At 39.8% G+C, this 23,237-nt stretch overlaps 2 protein-coding genes across 12 annotated transcripts in view; both read right to left on the bottom strand.

Annotated features, from left to right (window-relative positions):
- LOC132783436 (putative uncharacterized protein DDB_G0277255) overlaps window positions 1-23,237 on the bottom strand; it is a 61,530-nt gene that overhangs the window by 3,986 nt on the left and 34,307 nt on the right. For 8 of the 11 annotated variants that reach the window (XM_060788583.1, XM_060788582.1, XM_060788584.1 and 5 more), the window contains 3 exons: window positions 4,576-5,216; window positions 4,301-4,510; window positions 1,604-1,806 (listed from right to left, as the gene is read on the bottom strand). In XM_060788583.1, the coding sequence (XP_060644566.1) occupies window positions 1,604-1,806; window positions 4,301-4,510; window positions 4,576-5,216 (1,054 nt within the window). Of the gene's footprint in view, window positions 1-1,603; window positions 1,807-3,978; window positions 4,041-4,300; window positions 4,511-4,575; window positions 5,217-7,821; window positions 7,985-8,783; window positions 8,855-23,237 lie in introns of those variants that run through there. The other 3 variants (XM_060788593.1, XM_060788591.1, XM_060788590.1) reach the window with 3 other exon arrangements.
- LOC132795551 (uncharacterized) lies at window positions 9,875-11,941 on the bottom strand. Its single transcript, XM_060806347.1, has one exon. The coding sequence runs from the start codon at window positions 10,819-10,821 to the stop codon at window positions 10,186-10,188; it is 636 nt and encodes a 211-aa protein (XP_060662330.1). The 5' UTR covers window positions 10,822-11,941; the 3' UTR covers window positions 9,875-10,185.

Below are 23,237 nucleotides of genomic sequence, written 5' to 3'. Positions count from 1 at the left end.
AATACAAAAACAAATTGTTGTTAGGCTTGGAAAAAATATATAGCGCATTAATAAATGTTCTTAAAACTAAATGTTCATCAACTGATTTGTCACTGGCAACTGGCAAGTCACAACAACAAAATAAAAGATGATTGATTAGTTATACAATTGTCAAAATTACACTGAGAAAATGTTTTGTTATGTACAAGGCAAAATATTTGTGTTTATTATTTACAAATGCAGAAAGCGAACTAAAAGAACGATAGCCAAAAATCTTACTAATAAATAAATCAACTACGGAAATCAAAAGCGTTTTCAAATAAAATATATAAATCAGTTTTTATTGTAGCCACCTTTTGAGCGAGGGCTGTGCCCCGCCCATTTTTGTTGACATATGTGTATAAAGCACTTGATATCGTTTTTTAAATAATTTATACAAAAATCATCATTAAATGTAAGTAAGTAATCGAAAAAAAGACATCTTCAAATCGTTCGTTGCTTTTGTAGTTAAAATAATACATCATCGTCATTAAAAATATATAATGAAATTAAATTTATAGCACGCTTAGTTTTTAAATAGTCAAATTAATGTTGTATTGTTTGTTGCTGTTTGTTGTGTTGTGTTAGGTACGTGAATTTTTCTAGTTTTAAAAACCAAGCCTAAAATAGAAAATTCCAAAGTGAAAACATGAAAACATGAGAAATGAGTTGAATTTAAAATTGAAATTAAAACTGAAGAATGCCAATGATTGCATAGCAAACTTATGCGCAGATAAGTATGCTATGAATTTTGACAGGGACAAAAACAAATATGGATGTGTGTGTGTGAATGAACAATGAACAATATGGATAATAATAATACATTTAAAATTAACTGTAGCTGTGTGTGTTTCTTTTTGTTTTATTAAAAATTAATCATAAAATTAAATAGTACTTGTATATCGTTTAAAATAAGTTTGTAAACACTAAAAATTACGCATTAATCTTTTCACTACATAATTGCTGATTGTCAATTTCAATTGAGTTGTTTATATTGCTGTGTGTGTTGGGTGTGTGTGTTAAATTTTGTTGTCGTAATTTACAGTCGAGTTAAAATGAAATGCAGTTTAGCAGCCTAGCATATTACACATTCTTTGATTTCTTTCAGAAATTACAATCAAAAAGTAAGCCCATAATACAAAATACTAAAACAAATGTAGAAAATTGCATTTCAAGCTACATCTGCGAGTGTGTGTGTGTATGTGATTATGTGTGTGTGTGTGCTATGAAATTATAAAGGGGGGGGAAATCTCTCTTACTCTACATACTAAACATATGTAAGTTATAAAAGTACGAGTATATATATCTAATTAACGCATTTCTCATTTTTTTTTGTGCTCTTCTCGCTTTGTGCACATTACAAAAACAATAAAGAAATATTGTATGTGTGTGTGTGTGTGGAAAAGTATAACGAAATCAAAATATATATAGATATATACGAGAGCAGTGTGTGTGTGTATGTGTACAAATAATGTATAATGTATCGCTCTAGCATAAGCCTAATGCTGTCCAGCTACGGGTGTACGATTACGGGGCAACAGATCAGATCAGATCAGATCAGATCAGATATATATGGTGGACTCACCGCCACCGCCGCCCACTCGGCTAAGTCCGTTCATGCGTAGTGGCGGCTGTCCAGTGGCAACCACAGTGCTGGCATCCAAGTGGAACTGCTGCTGATGTAGTTGGTGTTGGGATGCGGGCGGGCTGCTGCTGCTGTCGATGACGGGCGTTTGCGGTGAATCGAGTGGCCGTGTGCCAACGAAGCTGCTCTCCAGCCAGCACTTTCTGTGAGAATGGACAAAGATTAGTAAAGTGACAACCACACACAAATCACAAGTAACTTAAGCATATTTGTAATGCAAACACAACACCACAGAGATAGCTAGTAAAATCAATATGTGACGTCACACTGCGAGTGAGTCACTCACTTTTGTGCACTTGTGGCAGCTTCAGTTTTTTTGTTTTTGGGGCACTAACCTCAGACAACAATGTTTAGCGCTTAATTGCTGCGAATTCACCTAGCTTAAAAGCACTTTTCATTTGCGTTTATATAATTATTTCGCTGATGGAACTTTGTATCTAGCTAGCTGCTAGCTAGCTGGGCTGCTGCTCTTTTGAGACGTGGCACACGAATGAAACGTCGATAGATAGCCTGGGCCAAAATGTGGGATCGAAAGCATAAAATGTACACTGAGGGGGGTCACGTTGTATGGTTGGCTGGTTTCGGCTTGGGGTGTCGTCTATGCGACCGAAACACACACAGACGCCAAGCGAACAACGAGCGAGAGCAGGACAGAGAATGACATAAGCAAACGCCACGTTGGCTGCTGCTTCTGCTGTTGCAGATGGAGGGTTGCTGCGGCTGAAAGAGGCGCCTGGCTGGCGGCCTGATTACGAACAACATAAAACTTTGTGCGACACTCGCAAGTGAATCCTTAGATACTCTTAGACACAAACTAGAGGTCTTAATAAAAGCATACAATGTGTGCACAAAGTCGTTGGAATTATGAGTACATTGAAATGATGGATAAAGCTATAAAGGCGTAATCCAAATGTGAATATTTATAATCTTGCAACTCTGATATTATGTGTGTAAGATATGGAATATAATTCTCATAATTTATGGCTCTTAAAAACATGTCAGTTTCGCATTTGTGTCGACTAAATGAAATATAACACTTGATCCAAATTTAGCAACATTCCCTGAGTATCCCATATTGATTCTCAATTATGAATACCTCAAATATTTGAACTAAAGACATGTCTGAATTCTTAGATTTCAACTCGAATGAATTGATTTAAAAATACTTTTAAATATGAGCAACATTATTGGGAGCTAATTATAATTTACAAACAAGAAAAGTGTATTAAAAGTGTTTCCGTCAGATCTATAAAAGTCTGCTCTGCCGTTTAGTATGGAAATACCTTCGACTGACCCACAATTACTTTAACTGTCAGCTAGACACCCTGTTTGGCAAGTTGCTCTACTTTAATATTATTGATTTTCTTTATGATTGGCACTACCGCAGGACCTAGTGGGCTCCACTTGAAACGTGTACAAGTGGCTAGCGCTGATTGCCCAGGTACGTAACAAGAGCGGAGGCTTTGGAGCTTGGCCTGAGACTGACAGTCGCCTCCTTTCTATGCATTGTTGACATTTAAATTGCATACGATAAGCAGAGAGACAGAGAGAGAAGGGAGGCAGAATGTAAGTCATAAAGAGAAGGGCACCTCGTAGGCAGACTTATTAATAGTCCTGGGACAGTTTTGCAAAGGGGACTCGTCAGAGATCCCGCAGAGAGAAAGCGAAATGAAATCAATTTCAATCTGAAAGGCAAGCCATTGTGCAAATACTCACTGATTCTGCTGTCAGATACGAGGCAGCTCATTGTGTGCGAAAATAATAATCTCAAGTTGTGATATTGAATGGAATCTCAGAGGTAGCTGACTGAATGGGAAGCTACTAGTAAAAGTCATTTGCCTGACGATAAATACGTTTTCAATGCAAGCTGAGCTAGAGCGCCATCTGTTGTCGAGACTCTGCAAGACTATTGCTGCTGGCGCCATCTACGAGCGAGCAGCTGAATGCTGAAGCAATTGCTCCCTTGGCGAATTGCGTAAACATGGATCTGACCTGACCCAAATTGCATCTTCTCCACATAACTTGGCAACTGGCCAAAAAAGGCAAAGTTTTGAGGTGAAAGTTGCAGGTTTTTCTTGCTAGTTGTTATTGTTTGTTTTTAGTGTTTTAGTAGAAGCAGAACACACACATACACTTATACATACGTATGACATGGATATTGGTATTAGTCACTGTGGTTAGCCATTTCTTGGAGAGGAAGACACTGACGTCGATGAGGATGACAAAGCCCAACATTGTAATTTGTGGGGGGCGAAAGAAATATGTGAGAGGGGTCTGGCTTACCTCGCTGATCAGAACTGGACTTAAGTTGGATGTGGTGGACAGTGGACTACTGTGCACTTTATTTGGAGCTGAGTGAGGTGTGTTTTACAGGTAGCTACGCGTTGTGTATAGTTGCCGGAGAGAAATGAGAATTTTGAATACGAAATGCGTAATGCGAAATATATAGAGAAATGATCGGATCGGATCGGATCGGGATAGATATAGTGCTAAGAGAGATGGCCGGGTAACTACACACACAGAGGAATATATATGGAGGGGGTGTGGCATATAGAAGGCGACTACTACGACAACTTGTGATCAAGTTGAGAATTTGGCTCGCTGCAACGGAGATCCATATCCGTATCCGTTGCCTACCTAGAATTGGGGCTAGCCGAGCGGCTGCGCTGTTGTTGTTGCTGTAGCAACGTCTGATCGTTCACGTAGTGCACAATGGCCGAGGTCACCTCCTTGATGGAGCTCTGGATTTCCGGTGTCACGGGCTGCAGGGAACGCACTCCATTCGCTGTGGTTGCCGCTGTGGCAGATGTAGGCGACGTTCGTTGCGCCAGCAGCGAGTTGGCGAGCCTGCAAATCAGATTAGCAATGTATTCAAATACAATTTTGAAAATATTCTCCACTTTCAAACTCACCTTTCATGTGGCGTGCGCTGCGAGAGCTTCTCTGTGCTGCGCCAGCCCAGATAAGGCTGACGATAGGAGTTCCTCAGCACGCTGCCGGCGCCGGCGCTGCTGCCGCTGGCCACCGACATGAAGCTGCTGTTGATGGGCGCGCCGCGAGCAAAGCTGCCGCGTTGCGAGACACTCGGTGACGTCTGCGTGGAGTTCAGATGCGAGGTGGACCAACGTGTGGCGCCCACACCCTGAGCATGATGGCTATGATGATGATGGCCACCCACCGCAGAGCCGACGACACTGCTGCTCTGGCCACCGTGGTGACTGTGCGCCGAGGGACTCAACAGCAGGGGACTACGATCGGAGCGCTGTGATCCCAGCGAACTGAGCGAAGTCGTCTTCGAGTTGAGACCCTGCCAGCGTCCCGAATCCTGTGTGCGTTTCCTTGTAAAGTTGCCCGGCTTGTAGCCGCCAGATGTCGCCGATGTTCCGCCAGCCGCAGCACAGGCGCCATCTGGCGAGCGTGCGGCATTTTGATTGTATTGCCGGAACCAGTCGGGGATGTTCAGACGCTGCAGCGAAGCCTGCACACGCAGCTGATGCTCGCTCAGGGCGGCCGGATTGTGATCGTGCGATTTCTGTAGCTCATTCTCAGGTGGCTGCAAAGAAAGAAAGAAGAGATACTTAGGTTAGCGAAAGTGTTTACAACATTAAATAGATTACTAATCGGATATTAGAAATAGGGTTTTCAAACTTTCGAGTTCATTTTAATGGAAGATTGAAAAAATAAGTTTTTTCCACATATTCTTATTTAAATTGTTTTCCTCAAAGAAGAGATACTTAGGTTAGCGATCTGATATTGGAAGAGGAATTTCTAAGTTTAATGGGAGACTGCAGGAATAAGAATTCTTTCCGCGTATTCTTGTTTTCCTTAAAGAAGAGATACTTAGGTTAGCGAAAGTGTTTACAACTTTAATAAGATTACTAATCAAATATTAGAAAAGGATGTTTCAAACTTGCAAATTTATTTTCATGGAAGATTGCAATTCGATTAAATTCCCCACATCACTTAAGTTTTTATTTAATTTGTCGTCTTCCAAAAAAGAGTAAAGAAGGTTTTTCTAATGTTAACTGCTAATATTCAGACATACTACTATAAAAGTCTGCATAGCTCAAATTTTTCATATATAGCAAACTCATCTAGAATTAAAGTACTGCCACTTTATTCCTCACATCATCCTCGCATCGAACTGTGCTCCTTTCAAAACAAAGCCTCGTCTATCAACAGGTTTCACCAGCTTCTTATTGATTGCCCACCCTTGGCCCCTCAATGTCAGAGTCAGCTGAGATTTTATTGGAGCATGGACACATCCAGCAAAATCAGATGATTTATTGCGTGTCCATTTCACAAGACATTTGAATGATATAATTTCCATTTTATATAGCTCAATGTGTTTGTGTGTGCGCTGAGTCAGCAAAATCAAAAGTTTTGAACAACTTTAAGCAAACTTTCGCCTTTGTTTGTTTGTTTTTCTCAATGGTGTCATTGCTGCCCACACAACTTATGTTCTTGTGGACAATAAAATCCTGCCTCCCCTAGGCCCTAAAAAAAATGAAGAAGAAGAAGCGATGGCACTTGCAATGTAAAGACGAGACAAAAGAATTGTGTGTCATTTCTGGGTTATGTGTGTTGCGATGTGTGTGTGTGTGTGTGTCTGTGTGTGAGTGTGTGGCAGGTGCCACAACTGATAAATGCCCAAAAAGTTATGAAATAGATTATGTACGATTGGAAAGAAGCAGAACACAATGAATTTGTTATTCAAGTGAGCCTTTGACAAACTTACAATTGAAGCTTACACAACAAATCAGCTTAAACACAATTTGTGGAACACAATTAAATATTGAATGAATAAATAAGTTTAGTGTTTGTTTTTTAGAGAAGTATTAATTAGCAATTTATAATAAGCTGTTTGTGACGCATGACTAAAAATAAGATTGAATTGAAATAGAATTATATTTCTATATTTAATTATTTATTTTAGAAGAGCTCAGTCATCTAAAAATCCTTTCAATTTGTAGTTTCATACAATTTTAGAATTTAAAATTGATTTCATTTTAACAACTTAAATTCCCTTTTAGATTATTTCAAAACTGAAAAGAATTATATTATAGAATTATTGAAACTGAAATAGAGTTTCAGTTCTTGCATTTATCTTTGCTATTGTCTGCAAGAAATAAAAGATTCAAATATGCATATAAAGCGCAGTCACTGGAGAAAGATTAAATTCATCTTTAAATATTTAGAACTTTGGTTTGTAAAAGTTTTCTAGTTTTCTCCTGTGACTGCACTTTATACACAAATTTCCACAAATGTGATATTATGCTTAATATTTAAATGACTCAACTATTTATGTGAGCAACAAACTTGGTAAGAAAAGCACTGCAGTAAACTTGGTTGATTTCAGAGATAGAGGCAAATAGACGTGGCTAATAAGCTTAAAACAAATGATAAACAAGGCTTGGCTTAGCTTTTCTTCGTTCATTTGCTCAAAGGCGGTAAGACGGCTGCAGCATCTAAGCCTCCTACATGCACACACACAGTCGCAAGAGACACACACACACACGTGTGCGCAGTTGTGTCTCTCAAGGCAAGTGCTTAATAAAAGATTTCAAGTGCATAGCAAAAACTTGAGTTAGCATCTCAAGTGTAAACAATATGGCTGTGGCTACCAACATTTTGCCTTGGCTGTGGGACAATGTAAAAGACAAAAGCGCAAAGAAGACTGAGAGAAGCAGAGTAAAAGACAGAGATAGAGAGAGAGAGTGAGAAGTAGCGTAAGACAAAAGACTGACAAAAGTTAATCACAGTCGTCATACACGTATGCAATGGCACTTCAGTGACTGCAGAAGGAGAGGAGCAAAGAGAGGAGAATAAAGAGGAGGTGGAGAGGTAAAGCATTTGCAGCCAAGGCGCTGAATGTCGTCAGATGGCGTGTGGAATTGTTGTGCCGCAGCTGCAATTGAATCAACTGCAACTGCAACTGAAACGACGGAGGCGGAAACATTTGCCAGTTGTCTAAGCTTATTTGGGTCATATTCAAATGCCGGCGGGGGAGGAGAGAGGGAGTGAGGAGACGGGGAGCGGAAGAATTGACTGTTTGGCAGCTGATTTGACGTCAACATGTGATGTGATGTGCTTCGCTTTGCTTTGCTTTGCATTCGCTGTGATTTGATATGATAAAACAAATTGTCGCTCTCATTTACCTGATCGTATTGCAGCATATTCAGTTCTTACTGTTTGCGATATTTCGATTGTGTTGTTGTTGGTATAGAGTATATGCATTTATTTGTATGTTTTTTACTTTTTATTTGTTTATACTATTTTTTGTTGTTGTCGAATTTTGAAGGAAATGACAAAAGTGTTCCGAGAGAGAGAGAGTAAGAGAGAAATTTATTAGACACTCGCATACACACACACACACACACGAGAAAACTCAATTAGCACACGCACACACATAGAGCAAAAGGAAGTCAATAAAAGTGCCATACACATACAACACTAACACACACTGGACAAAACTGCATGCCATAAAATAGGCACACCCAAAAATCTTTGGTTTGGGGACACAGCGCGAAAAGTTGCTAGGCCAACAACATTTTTGTGTATTTTTATATTTTCACCACTTTTTTATTTGATTAAATTTTGGGTTGAACGCGCGCACTGCTCCACGCCCCCCTCCTACGGCACCGCCTACTCTCCCACACACTTCCGCACTCACTGCGTAGCTGGTGAGTTGACCTTAAAAAACGACACAGGCAAAAAAAAATAAAAACGAAGCAAAAGTAGGAGCAAAAAAAAAGTGTCAAACGCACGCAGCAAATACACACACACGCATATGTATATACATATATATAGGTATATAGTATATACATATAGATATATGTATAATGCGATATATAGGCGATAGTATGGCGCAGCGCGCGCATCAATTCATATTTTATTGTCAAGGGAACGAATGTATTTTGCAGCTGGGGAAGTTGCAAGCAGCAATTCGAATCGAGTTGAGTTGAGTTGAGTCGAGTCGAGAAGCAACTTGATTTCCAGTTGGCCAAATGCGTTTTTGGGGCGCACTCTTGAGGCTTCTCTTATACATATATGTGTGTGTGGGCGTGTGTGTGTGTATTTTTCGCTTAGCCTAAGTGAATTAATCAAATTTGGCTTCTACTTGAGCAAACATGGCGCGCGCGACATGCAACACCACGCAACAGAGAACAGAGAACAGCACGGAACGAAACGCAACGCAACGCAACACAGTCACAACACACACGAGAGCGAACACTACGCGCCGTTTGCCATTTCCGGCGCCGAAATGTATGCTACGCTTTTGGATTTGTGATAGATACTGAGCAACGGATTCGAGCAGCAAAGCCAAAGTCTAAAGCGAGTGCCAAACGCGTCTTTTATGGCAGCTTTCGCGCATGCCAAACAAATAGCGAATGGGGAGCTTTTTATGGCAAACACACAGCAAGGATGCAAGTTGCTAGTAATGCCCTGTGCAGGCGCAGACGAAACACCCTGTGTGCTGGCGCATAAACAAAACGAACAGAGCAACAGGCGGCTGAGCTAGTGGTAGAGAGAGAGGAAGAGAGAGTGAGACACTTGAGTGTTTGACAGCTGCCTAAAAGCAGCAACACCAGCATCAACAACAACAGCAGCAGCAAAAGTAGAGTGTCATTGGGTCGCCTATTTTTAGAGTAGCTCTCGCAATCTCATCCCAACCGGAAAACGTAGCACTCACGTCCCGGAATGGGATGAGCTGCTATGCTGTGGCATGGCAAGACCAGTCGACAGCAAGTTGACAGTCTGTTAAATTGCAGCAGATTATCGGGATCGAGATGCCCTAGAGCTGATGCAGTCTCAGCTGTTTGTGTCACTGTGACAAACGTGTCACTAGGCCACAGCCACTGCCACTGAAAATCATACAAATTTTGTATTGGTATTTAATAATCAAGCTGAAGAAAAGAATTTGTAAGTATTTTATCTCAATTATTCCACATATATATCTTTAGACTGAGAATGAGAAGAAAGCGAACTCGTTGTAGAATAAATATTGAACGAATTGCATGAAATTCTTTAGACATCAAAAGGAATTTTCAATATTCAATCGAATATTAAATATAATTTAAGTAGTAATTTCAAAATTCAATTATTTTCTAAGATTCCTCAATTGAATTTCTTAAGATTTCTGAAATATAGAATATCTATGTTATATCTAAGTATGTATAAATGAAAGAATGTTTGAATTGGTTTTTTCTTCTTTTTTTGTATTTTTTAATATTGAAATGTTTTACAAACAATGTTAGTCTACATGATGAAAATAGTATGATTATGATTAGTATGATAATGATTATGAATAGTATAAGGATTACAAGTTTGCTCTTAGGAAGATAAATGTTAAAGCTGCTGACACTTGGAGTTGTGCTCATCACAAGGTAAGGTAGCGCAGGGCTCTGTCGAGGAAGCATTCCTCGGGAGATCCCTGGCCGCAGGCGATACCACGACGAGATTTGCTGGTCAGCTGATCATACTTTTGCTTCATGGTGCTTTCAAGCAAATGATTGCAACGTTCAGGTTTTTTCCAATTCATCTGTCGAGGGCGCCTTGGCATATTCCCGCTTGAGAACCATGCTGATGATGCGAGAGCGAGTGCTGCGATTCTTCGGCTTGCTGATGACCTGCGAACGAGGACGCACCGGAGGCAAAGGCGAGCCAGCATAGACTCCAGATTCAGCCGAGTCCGAGTCGAGTCCAGTGCTAGAGACACCGGCACAACTGCAATAGGTAACGCTGCTCCTTGGCGATTGATTCGAGCTGCTGCCATAGGCTTCATCGTCGCAGATGTCGTACTCTGAGGGAGTCTTGCGATCCACGGGAAGAGCATCACTGATGGCATAGGGAATGCACTTGGCCTCCATGTACATCAAGGGTTCGTCCACAGCCTCCTCAGCACTGGGTGTGGGACTCACACAACGATCACTCTCCAGCTCGGCAATGCGAGCCTGTTGCACCTTGCGCTCTCGTCGCTGTTGACGGCGCTCATGACGCTCCCGTTCGATGCGGGAAATTGTTTCGATGGACTCCATGAAGAGGTGCAGATCACGCTTGACAAAGCGGCCAGCATCGAGAGTAAACGTTGTGGTTGTTGTGCCGAAGCAGCTGGGCTCGATGAAGTCGACGAACTGTGTGCAAGTGTAGCTGGCCATTTTGGTATTAGCTTTTAACTGGGATGTTTCACAAATGCGGTAGAGATACTCGAGGTGCGTTTGCTTCACTGGTTGCTGTGCAACTGATGTCTGCTCTCATCCTCGGCGGTGTTTATATAGCACTTGAGTCCGTTCAGGTAACCGACAGCGAAGGATATGACCGACCTACCTGGCAGGTAGGCGACACTTGCCACCCCCTTTTGGTCGAAGTCCCTTCGACATTTTCGCGTTAAGTGCAAACCTGGTAATTAGGTTGCCTGCCTGGGAAATTCCTTGATTGCTTTTTAATTTTGGCATTTCCCAAAAACGGGCCACTGGACACACGTGCTCAGGTCAGAATCGGCGTCAGGTCTCCAGAGAGATGAACGCGGCTTTTATAGCTTCTCGTGCATCGCTTGTCCATTTCGTCACCTCTTCGCAGGTTGGGCCATAAAACCCACAACGAAATCATTTACTGGGTTTCGCCTTTGACACTCGGCTGACATCTGTCAGCTCGTTTATGATAGCGACCGCCATGACTGATGAGTTGCCAGTTGAACTAAATCAATATGTCGCTGCTTGCTTTGCATAAGACAATTTGCACATTTGCCTTAAGCTGACAGCAGCTGACAATAAAATGCGACTACAAATCAATGTCTTATCGAGTAGATTTATGTTTGAGATAGTTACACACTGCTGAGTTATCGTCTGTGCTGAATTACAACTTGGTAGTCTATATATAAAGCTGACTGAATAACTTGATACGTTCATTGTGAATTGATAAGATTATGTTGCTTTAATCATTCATGTAGTTAATCATGAAATAGATAGAAGCGCAATTGCGGAAGCTAATTCCGAAATAGCTTTGAGCTCTATCAGCCATTTAGAGGCTAACGAAAAGATAACTAAAATTGCTATACTTTAACTATTCTATTTTAAAAATAAATAATTATAGCATAGTTTATTAAGGAATTCCTTCGGTTATTCAGTTAGAAACCTTAAGAACCCGTTGAAGTCATTAGAGTTTCAAGGCGCCATTAAATCCGAGGATTTCAGTATTCGGATTAAACATTTAGTTAAGCCGCAGAGTTATGTGTGGCTTAAGTTTTGATTTGAGTAAAACTCTTGGGATAAGGATTAAGATAGCAACGCTAAACCAGAAAAAGATTAAATCAGGTTTCATAGTCATTATCCTTGACTAATCTTTTTCTAATCTTAATCCGTTGGCTACTCAGGTAATGTGTTTAATTTTACTGCAAGTACAGCGTAAATTTAGTCAACCGAAGATGGCAGCAGAATAAATATTAAACGGTCTTAAGTAAGTGGCAGATATTAATAAAAGTTTGAGCACTCTCTTAAGAAGCTTTGCACAATTTCTTTTATAAATAGCCAAGTGCATTTTCAATAAATGATTAAGCAACTCAAAGTGAACATTACTCTGCTCTTTGCTGACCCTGTTTAAAGTTGAGCAAGTTGCTAAATTAGTTGACAAGAAGTAAACAGTTTCAAGTCATCAAATGTTTACGATACTCCAAGGGCCCAGACAAGGCTTGCCTGATAAATGAGTGTCGAGTTAAACTGACTCGCAGTTGCATAGTTTGCATGGCCAGCCAAAAACTTGACTTGAGTCTAGACAACAGACTGGGACGCGACAGAAGTGAAGGCGAGTAATTAAATTCATTTTTGGGATCGTCTGGAAATCTGAAAATCACAAATGATGAAGTATCTTTTCTTTGCCTTTTTGCCAAAAGATGCGAGAATAGCAAGAGAATGGAAATGCAGTTTAATACTTCTACAACTTGCAGCTGCGCGAAACGAAACGAGATTCATTTGAAATGCACTTGAGAGATGAGAGATCTTTTGAGAATCACTGGCAGAGAGAAAGAAGGGAAGGGGAAAGCACTTCTTGTGAAGCTGTGCCGCTGTTCAAATCCATTGAACTTTCAATTAAGCACGTAGCTGCTGGGAAATGGAAAGAGTGGAAGCGTTGCGCCACTTAACCCATTGCTGCCTGCCTCTTTAACGAGCTGCAAATTGTTTTTGGCCACTTAACAGCTTCGAATTAATTGCCTTAAATTAATAAAGCCAGCTAGCCAGCGAGACCTCCGCATCTGCAATCCAAGCCAGACAATTAGCAGGCGTGACACTTTATAAACTGATTGAGATAACCGCAATAAAAAAATAAATTCACAATACGAGACGCGTCATAGAAACCAGTTTAGTTACCTTGTTGAAGAGATAGCGTGAAGAAGTGGAGCAAATTAGTTAAATTGTTTTTAGAATGCATCAAGTTTATAGCGTTCGCTGCACAACTGCACCCTACGGAAATATCAATTTACAAAACATAAATGCCAATTGGCAAATGACAAGCCCAAGACGACAGCTACAAATGCGCACTTGAGGAGGAGCTGAAGGAGAGTGAGGAAGAAGGGGAGCAGAGGGGGAGGTCCGCATACTCGACAACGTTGGGCATATGTTGACGGACGCCCACAAAACACAAACAAAAGCAACCCAAACTTCAATTGCTTTACATTTGTTAAAGACAAAGCACAAATTGTAAGACAGCGACGACAACCGACAATGGGGGACACCACAACAAGCAAGGGGGAGGAAGGAGGAGCAGAAAGAGGCACTCGGCACCTACAAGAGATATGCTAGGCTATACTGTGTGTTATTGATCTTTAAAGTGGAGGAACTGGCAACTGAATGAGCATAGTTAAAGTGCGAAGTATGAAGTTTGCTTTAAATGAAATTTAGTAATGGATAAAAATGGAAATAATGAATTTTATAATGATTATAATGACTTATTTATCAGCTCACAAGATAAATTAAATAAATTTATATATAGAATATTTAAGACTTTTAACAAACATTTTAATTCCTAACTTAACAAATAAATGTTTATACGATTTAAAAAATAATTATAGTATCAGCATATTATACGACGCTCCTTCTCTGTTTGATTCATGAGTTGGGCCCTGACCTCGCGTCAAGCCCCTTTTGAGACACACAGTTCCGCTGCAGACCCCGCCACTGACCGTAGCATACCAAGAACTGGAGCTCATCTCATCTGAGCGTAATAGGGTCAGAATAATAAAGGCGAAATGAAAACAAAAGTTAAACGTCTGCGTTGCGTGCCGATCGTGCTGCCGCGGGAGACTTTGGAATTGTCTATTTATAGGGCCATTGTAATAACTCCATCAGCAGCGGAAAGTGATCCATAGTAGCTGCATGCGGTATGCCAGCATAAACTTCAAACAGATGTCAAGCCGGCGGTCGCGTAATTATTATTAATGTGCTGCTCCCTTCCAATTTCAATCCAACCCAGCAGAACAGAACAGAACCTAAACGAACTGAGCTGAACCCAACCCAATTGTAACTCAGTGCACATCGTAACATCACAACACATCTGATCTCATCTAGCAAATATTCAAACAAACTATGCATCTCTGTTTTACATTAAAAGTTATTGCCAGAGATTGTTTCTTTCGCTTTTTATAAAACGAGGCGTTTACTTTTCTCTCTCTTGCTGGTCTGTGGGGTTGATGAACCTTCGGTTCAACATGTGGGGCGGTCTGCGATTTGCTTTTTTGCTTTGGCGTTGGCTTTGGCTTTGGCGCTTCACCAAGCATTCTTTGCCAATGAATAGCGCTGCTTTGATATCGAGTAAATGGGGCCCATGGAACCGTGGCACAGTTACACAGTCGCGGCCACACGTTGGGCGCCTCAGTCAGTCAGAAGAGTCACCTTATATGGCTTTCGCTACGCAAATTCATTGTCACCATTCTGAGAATATTTTCTCAAGTTGACAGTTGATACTTTGCACTAAGCTTGCGCCACTTCCCCATTCACAAATTGCACTCGAGACCCACACACAACCAATCAACCGAACCAAACCGAACAGAACTCAACTTGAGAGAGCTGCAGAGATAGATAATCGAGCGCTTAAATTGCAACAATTGTCCACTGGGAGGGGGCGTTGAAACATCGCGTTGTCGTCGCACAAAACAAATCAAGAAAATTGCAAACTAATGCTGACAATTTTGTTGGGATTTCGCAAAGTGATAGACGCGCTTACGAAATGTTTCTAAAATGGGAATGGTAATTGAGTTGACAAAGCTGCGAGTCCGATGTTTGCAGGCATGGGAAAGAATTTCTGTGGCTAGATGAAAATATTTCCATTTTAATTTCACTTTAATGGAAATAACTGGTCACGTATAATTTACAATAGTGGGAAGCACTTTTGTCTAACTAAAATTGATTTTCAAATTGAACGAAAGCAATCAACTAACCTTTAGCTGAATTAGTTGACCGAGATAAACAAGAGAAATATTTTCTCTATTTCTGGTATAGATTATTTATTATAACAAGAGAAATATATTCTCTATTTCTGGTTTAGATTATTATCAAATTGCAATAAAATTTCTAAAAATATTGTGAAAATTTCTTAAAATACTGTTATGATAAAAGTATAGTATAAAGATTTAAATATAGTATTGCTTAAGTCAAAAACTAATGTCAGGCAGATCACCATGAACAATAAGAAAACCGAAATCAATTAAGAGAAATATCTTTTCTATTTGAGATTTTAAAGTATACAAAGTATTCTCCATATCAACTAACATAAATATTTTCTCAATTTAAGGTGTAAAATATTATGAAATTGCAATAAAATATTGTAGATAATTGTGAAATTTGCAACAGTAAAGAGTTTTGTATATTCTCCAAAATATAACACATTATTTATTAATTAAGTCTGGTAATATAATGGCACATCTGGCTACTTTAATTAGCTTTTACAATACATTTAATTATATATTGTTATGGCTAAAATGTCTGGCTGTCTAACGTCTGTCTATCCGAGTGTTGTTTATGCAAGCGCAGCGCCACCGCAACCGTCACTGCCACCGCCACCGCCTTTGGCACCGCCACGCGGCATTTGCCACTGCATTTTTGCATGTCGATGAACGCAAATGAAATTGAATTGAGTTATGCGAGTGCACAGCAAATGCAATTTTTGCTTTAGTTTAATTAAATTTTTATACACTTTTAGTTTTAGGTTTCGTTGGTGTTGTTGTTTCAATTTTGCGCCTGTTAATGGCGTCAAAGCTGGGCAGCGAGCCAACAAACGAAACTGCTGCACAATTAACTTTTTCAAACAATATAATAAAAACAAACAATGCGCGGCATGCGGCAGACAGCAGAAAAGACAGAAAGAATCAGAAGTTTACCCGGCCCCAAAAGAAAAGTTGGTGCACTCGGTCAGTGGGAGTTCGTAGCACCTTAACATTTGCGGGCCTAAACACTAAGTAATCGCGGCTATTTAAGATGTCGCATCGCAATCGAAACTGGGCCAAAACTGACTGCGTGTTTGCTGGCTGACTCAGCAGCGAGTCGCGAGAGTCGAGGTGAAAAGTGCGTTTTGCATAATTTTCTGGCAACTTAAGCAATTGACTTTAATTGCCTAAGCATGGGCGTTAATCAAGCTAATTGCTGACATCAGCTAAGCAAAGTCTCAAGCTACACAGACACGAGGGTTGCCCGAGCGATAACGATAGTCGAAAGTGATGACATCGTAGTTAAGCATACGCAAATGATCTCAGCAAGCGAGTTCAAGTTCATTTGGCAAATGATCGGAATGCTTGAAATACAACAATACAACAAATTATGACATAACGATGATCTAATGATCACAGCGAAACAGGTCAGAGTAAGGTAATAATTCGAGGCTGATCACATGTCACTTTCAATTATAAATCTAAACTTTTCGCAATAGATTTTCTTCACTTAAATGAGGCATATTTAATGTGTGTGTTAAAGACCTAATTGAACGACCCTCTCACAAGTGCTCATATTCATCATCACCCAAAACGTTGCGTAACTCTCGTTTTACTCTCTCTCTCTCTCCCTCTCTGAGTCAGAATGATATCACATAACGCCTGGCCGCAGAGACGAGACTGGAATTTCAATAAACGAGTTCTATTACAAAAACGCATAAGGTCCGCTTCGAGTCGCTGGAGTCTAGCTCAAGTCGCCTCGCGGATTGTTTACAATGACAACAAAGACTGACAAAAATAACAACAACAACAACAACAGAGGCAAATAAAGTCAATGCTAAGCGTTTTTATTAATAAATATGCAATAATATTTGCGCGCGTTTCTGCTTTTATATAAACACAAATTGACAAGACTTGTCTGAGCTATGCGACGTCCGTCCGTAATTCAATTGCACGAGCACAAATATTTGATTGCCATCAATCATCAGGGGACTGATGGAGCCCCCAATAGACAAAACAGTTCTCTGTGCAAATTATTTGTAAGCGCAACCTTGGAATTTACTCGCTTATCTGTTGTCACATTTGACAGTCTGTTCCGCTCTCTGATCACCTTAATTTGTGCAGTCCAATGAGAGATGATGTGACATATGCCAAAATCAAAATCAACTCAGATGTGGCGTGTTTTGTTTGTCTCTCTGTGGCAACGGATGTATCTCTTGATAATTTCTCTCATGCATATTTTGTGTACAATACAGAAGCTATATATAGAGTACAACAATAGTATTGTATAATTTGCGCAATTGAAAGCAATGGGAGCTGTGATAAGCCTGTGGGTCAACGCAGCGTATGTGTAATGTGTGCTAAGTGCAAATGTGGGGCAGCAATAAAGCGAGTGACGAGGTCACTGCGAGACTGCGTAATAATTGATATGCTTGCAAATTGATTATGGATTAAGCGCAATCAATCAAATCAAATGTAAAAGCATAAATCTTGAAGACTTTTATTATATGCATAAAGAACTGATGTTTTTACTTTTTTTACGATTACCCACAAAAAAGAAGCAAGCGGAAATTCAGTTGAACTCGAATCTCAAGCATGATTTATATGTGCATTAAATCAGATTTATTTTTATAAACTTCCAAGAGAAAGCTGCACTTTAGAACTCAAAGTTGAGTAAGCGTTGCTTAGTTTATAAGCTGCAAATAGCAAAGCTATCAATTGCTTATTGCTTAGCAACCATAAATTAGTTGCACAATTAAATAAACAACGAAATGACTAACCAGTCACGTAAGAGGAAAGTGTTAAAGCATGTTTCAGACATTATCAAAGTTGATTAGCTAACAGCATTATGTAGTTGTGACCCCAACATATTCTGCTCGGAACATGTGTTTGATGATATCTCTCTAGAAGAAACTCACCACCAAAGCTACGCTTCATAAACTCAGTTGCAACCCTTTTTTTTGCAGCAACAGCAGCATAATTTGTAACATTTATTCAAATGAAAAAACTTGGAAATTATGCCTGACTAAGCTGGGTTGGAAAATGAATTGAGTGTGGTCAGAGGAGGGCAGAGCTGACTGGTTGACCAGCAAAAACATCCCAAAGACACACACAGAGAGAGGGAGAGAGGGAGAGAGGGGAGAGTGAACTGCGGGGTGTCTGTGGTCAGCTAACCTGTTGGGGTCAACGACACGGAGTAAGGACTTTCTGTTGGCTTGATGGATTGACAAACTGTTGCAGTTGTTGCCCTGGCATCGTAACAAAAACTCTCGTGTCCCGTACGTTATTGATTGTGAAGTGAACAACCACCCTGAAGTGAAAGAATTGCGAGAACTTAACCCTCGTGAGGTGACGTGACTGCAAACGGAAGCGGATGTGGGCGACAAAATCGTTTACGAACCCAAAGAAAAGTGTGCTTTTAATCGTTGTTAAGCTTTAGAAATACCCTGTAAATATTACTACATAGAATTGAAATGCAATAAACCTCACTTGTTTTTGGCTAAAGGGCAGCTGGCGATTATTATGAGCAGTTAGACTGATACTATATATGGCAAGCATAACTGCATCTGTGCACTTTATGCTTCCTGTTGATTGCAATTAGGCGAGCATGTCAAGTAATTATGACATGGGCAAAAAGAACACAAATGATGGGACAGACAGTCGAATAACAGACTGTTCATATCTGATGTGCTGTCTGTCTGTCTGTCTGGCTGTTTGTTCGTGTGAAGTGGCAACTACTAGAGAGGCAAAGGGCCATTGTCATGCCTCTCTGCTGTTGCATCTACTGGCAACAACATAATGGGTCTGGCCCAGACTTTGATTATGGCCACCGTGCCACAAATGTAAAACGAACCGTAATCAAATGGTGAAGGAGCCACAAATGGCAACAAGCCGCTAACCGAAGTTGGCCAACAACCAAATCGGAGATCGGAGTTCTGGCAGCCTTTCAACTAGACAACAACACAACAATAACAGAACAGAAAACAGTTGCGAGTGCTGCACGTGCCTCGCATTTATCAAACGCATTTCATGCCACACTGACGCTGATATGGCTCGAGCCTCCCTAATGGACGACGACCCTGACTATCTAAATATTATGCGAGTGTAACCTCCATAGACTACAAATAATTTACATTTTATTTTTGTTTTGCTCGACGAATCAGCTGTCGCAGTGGAACCTCAGATTCCTCTCTCTTTCTCCTTCTCTGTTTCTGTCATCACCCAGGGAATTAACTGAGAAATGCGGGCAACAGCAACTGAGAGAGAAGCAGAGTGCAGTACTTGAGCTGACCTTTCTTCGCCATGCCCCATGGAGGAAAACTGTAGCAGACAGCAGGCAAATGTCATTTCCATTTGCATGTGTCGCTGAAAATAAACTCCAAGGAAATGCCAGCAATGGCCAAGGAATTCAGCAAGGAGAAAGTTGCCTTGCCAACGAAGATTATTATTATTATTATAATACGCTTGATACCCTAAGCTGATGATAGTTCAATGTCTATAGAGAAAAGCTTTCAAGTAGATTTAATATACAAATTGCAGAGAATATTGCAGCAACATGTTGATTGCCTTTTATCCCTACTAAAAATGGCGTTTTAATGCGATTGCAAATGTTGCACAAAGAAAGAAGCTTAGAAGCTATGCACAAAAGAATAAACTAAGTGAAATTCTGCTAAAATTAAACAAAACTGATAAGTTTGAAAAGCCGAAGATGAAAACGACAATAATTTAAAGACAGGAGGGAAATTTGTGTACTGGAGATAAAAGAATTGGAGTCTCAACAGAAATAATAATTTCATTGCAGACAACTGAACAAATTGCTTAGAAGTGTGAATAGTTTATGTAGATTATGTTATTGTATGAGATATTTAAAGAAATTCGCTGTAATATCTTCCCTCTCCCTTTCAAATACTTCCCCTTCTTGAATTTCGTATGTGTTGCCAAAGGTCAAAGACCACTCAGGAAATATTTTCATGGCGCTTTGATTGATCGACTGTCACGTATTCCGGCATTCCTTAACGGTAGTCGCTAAACAACCCCATGAGAGAAGAGATAACAAATATTATAACTCGTAGAAGGGCAAACAGAACGCAAAAATACCATGACAGTCGTCGACGAACTCGGAGAGAACTGCAAACATTATGCATAATATGCTAAACGATTGCATATACAGTATGTTTTACATAACTAAACAGAGATCTACTTATATCACAAGATTCTCTCTCTCTCTTTCAGTTTTGCTGAGCATAAACAGAAAACTGAAAGATGCGGCACATTAAAATGAGATTTATTTGAAAGCAGCGGAGGAACAACAAAGTGTGCGACTATTTTTGGAATGCAATCAATGACGCGGGGTCGAAGGGGAAAGGCAACAACGGAAAAGGAAGTGCGCGTTATTTGTCTCTATGCTGCGTGTTGTTGTTGTTGTTGCTCTTTTCGAGGGTATTCGACTCGAACTGAACTCTGCAATAACAACAAGGGCAGGTGTGCAGTAAGCAGCAAGCAGTAAGCAGCTGACACCGTTGTTGTGCGTGTGTTGTCGAGTGTGTGTGTGTGTGTGTGTGTGTGTTGTCTTTAGTTCCAATCAGCATTGCGTTAGCCTTGAACATTTGCTCGTTGGCTGTTAACTTAATTGAATTTATTTGCCATTGGCCCACACACACACAGATCGGTGTCTTTCTGTGTGTGTGTGTTGTCTTGGTAACCTAGTTTTTTGAAGCCAAGCTTGTTTCTCAAGTCCAATTAAGTTGTGCGGCTTTTTAAGGCTTGGCGACTAGGCAAATTGACTGGGAATGTTGTGCGGAGGTTTTAAGAATCGCCACCGCCTTCAAAGACAAAAAGAGTGCAAAGTACTTTGTAGTGTCTCTTCAAAATGTGCTACTGTTTATAAGTATTGCATTGATCGTGCTGTTCTAGAGTTCAAGAAACTCTGGAACAATAAACAGTGATGATTCCATAGATTCTTTTGCATGAACAATGGTTGATCAACGCACACAATTATGAGTCTTCTGTTTTGTGTCTTACAATGAATTACAGCAATGATGTCATTGCTCACACATTTTGTTGTAGTGCTTTTGACACAAATTAAACTCTAATAAATACTGTTATATAGGCAAATATAACAGTTATTCGCAAAGTATCTTATCATTGTCTGTAGAGCTTGTTAGCCGGATTTCAGTCTATCAAAAAGTTGCACATATTAGCTAATTTTCTATGTATGCCAAGCATTAATTACTTTAAGCTTTTTCATAGTCAGCTGTTAAACTGTTATACTGACACACTATTATAGTCATTGCTGCTATACGTCCAGCTAATTCTTTTTTGTTATTACAGAATACATTTAAGAATTTAGTGACTGTTATACAAACTGACATAATGTTATACAATCTATGTTACTGTTTGAATAATTGAAGTAAATGTATCAATTGAAGTGATTGGCATGCAAAATGTGATACTGTTAGACCAACTGGTATACTGTTATACCAAGTGACATACTGTTATACAATCTATTGCACTGTTATATCAACTGTTATACGTTATACAAACTGGCATACTGTTCTACAAACTAAACTACTTATTACGGAATAAACTCATGAAGGGTAACACGCCTTTATAATTATTTTTTCTTTGCTACGTATTAAACTAAAGAATTTAAGCCTATTCATAGTAAAATAAAAATCCCACATTCGTTGCTTTCGCTTTGGAGCTCTTTAGACCTCTTCAGTGGCTTGGCAACCGTCTTTAAAGGCCACTAGACGCATCCCCTGCAGTGTTGACTGAGGCCTCCACCCCATCCCCAGATCCTTCTACGCTCCAGTTCCATGCAACGCGACATAATAAAGTCCTTTAACCTTTTGCTCGACTTTCATACACATATATATTTTTTTGTTGTTGTTGCTCTTTGGATATGATGCAACTGCAACTTCCGCATATCTTGACGGGGTTTATTTTATGTGTGTCTGTGCAACGTCATGTGGCAGCTTAGGACCACTTCAAGCTAACGGCTTTAAAAGGCTTTCATTATGCCACATACTAGATGTCGTATCTGCCACGAGGTGCAAGTCGAATTAACAGCCAGTGAAATGTGGCATGTGATTGCCATCATTTTGAGACTTTTGAGAGCACTTGTAATTGGGCTCCAAAGCAGCATGAGGCGTTTGCTTGTTATGGTTGTTGTTGTTGTTGTTGTTGCACGATGCATTCACATTTTTATGAGAATGCCATTTGGAATGTTGTTTGTCGCCAACTCATAAATTACTCAGCAACATCATAACAAAGTTGCTCCCCTTGGGGGTCGAGGCGGGAAAAAGGCAATAAATACATAAGCACAAAAACTCATATGTAGATTAGCTGAGAGGCTGTTTAAGAAAACACAGCTGGTTCTTCCATAATTTATCATAATTTTTTATTATAGACAATGACTAAACATATGGGAAGAGAGAAGAAAAGATTCTCAAAACCGACCCCAGCCCACTTTGCGTTCTAAAATCGACAGTAAACAAAAATAAAATCGCAAAAAACAAGCTGCAATCAGCTTAAAATTCCTGCACACAAAACAACTCGAAAAAAAATATTAAAGCGATGTGTATGCATAATTATTTAAAAATGTTGTTCAGATATTCTGTAGATCTGTAAACTATTTTTAGATTGCAAGTTCATTGCGCAAAAGTACAAATATTATTATTTCGCACATTTTTCAAAGCAACGAAAAATTAACAGATCGTGAAAACTTGCAACAAACTGCGTAAAATCGTTAAAATTCATTTGCTGAGTTAATCAAAAAGTGAAGAAATATAAATACTAAATACGATATATGTAATGCTCAGCAGCTGATGATGAGTCAATGAAATTGAACGATATAAATCAGAAGTGTTCAATAGCGTGTCAGGTGACTTGGCTGAAAGTGGAGCATGTTTTTGGCCAAGACGTAAATCGATATCGGCACTCAGTATATCATTCAATGTGAGTACCCCAAAATCCAGATAAATATAATAATGGATTTGTTTGTAGTACAATTTGCATACTTTTTGGCCAAGATAAATGGCAAACGGAGGTGTGAATGGAAATGGTTGAAAGCAAAGCAAATAACGATTAGACACAAAAGTCCAAAAGGGAAAATGGGCATAAAGCAGGCAAATAACTGTTTACATAGCGAATGAATAC

This window comes from Drosophila nasuta, chromosome 2L (assembly GCF_023558535.2).
Source record: "Drosophila nasuta strain 15112-1781.00 chromosome 2L, ASM2355853v1, whole genome shotgun sequence".
In the NCBI taxonomy this organism is placed as follows: domain Eukaryota; kingdom Metazoa; phylum Arthropoda; class Insecta; order Diptera; family Drosophilidae; genus Drosophila; species Drosophila nasuta.
The sequence above is the reverse complement of the archived record's forward strand: the minus strand, read 5'-3'. Positions and strand labels throughout refer to the sequence as shown.

What these genes read in the sequence shown, in the direction of transcription:
- LOC132795551 (XM_060806347.1), bottom strand. Translation starts at nt 10,821, where the DNA reads ATGGCCAGCTACACTTGCACACAGTTCGTCGACTTCATCGAGCCCAGC.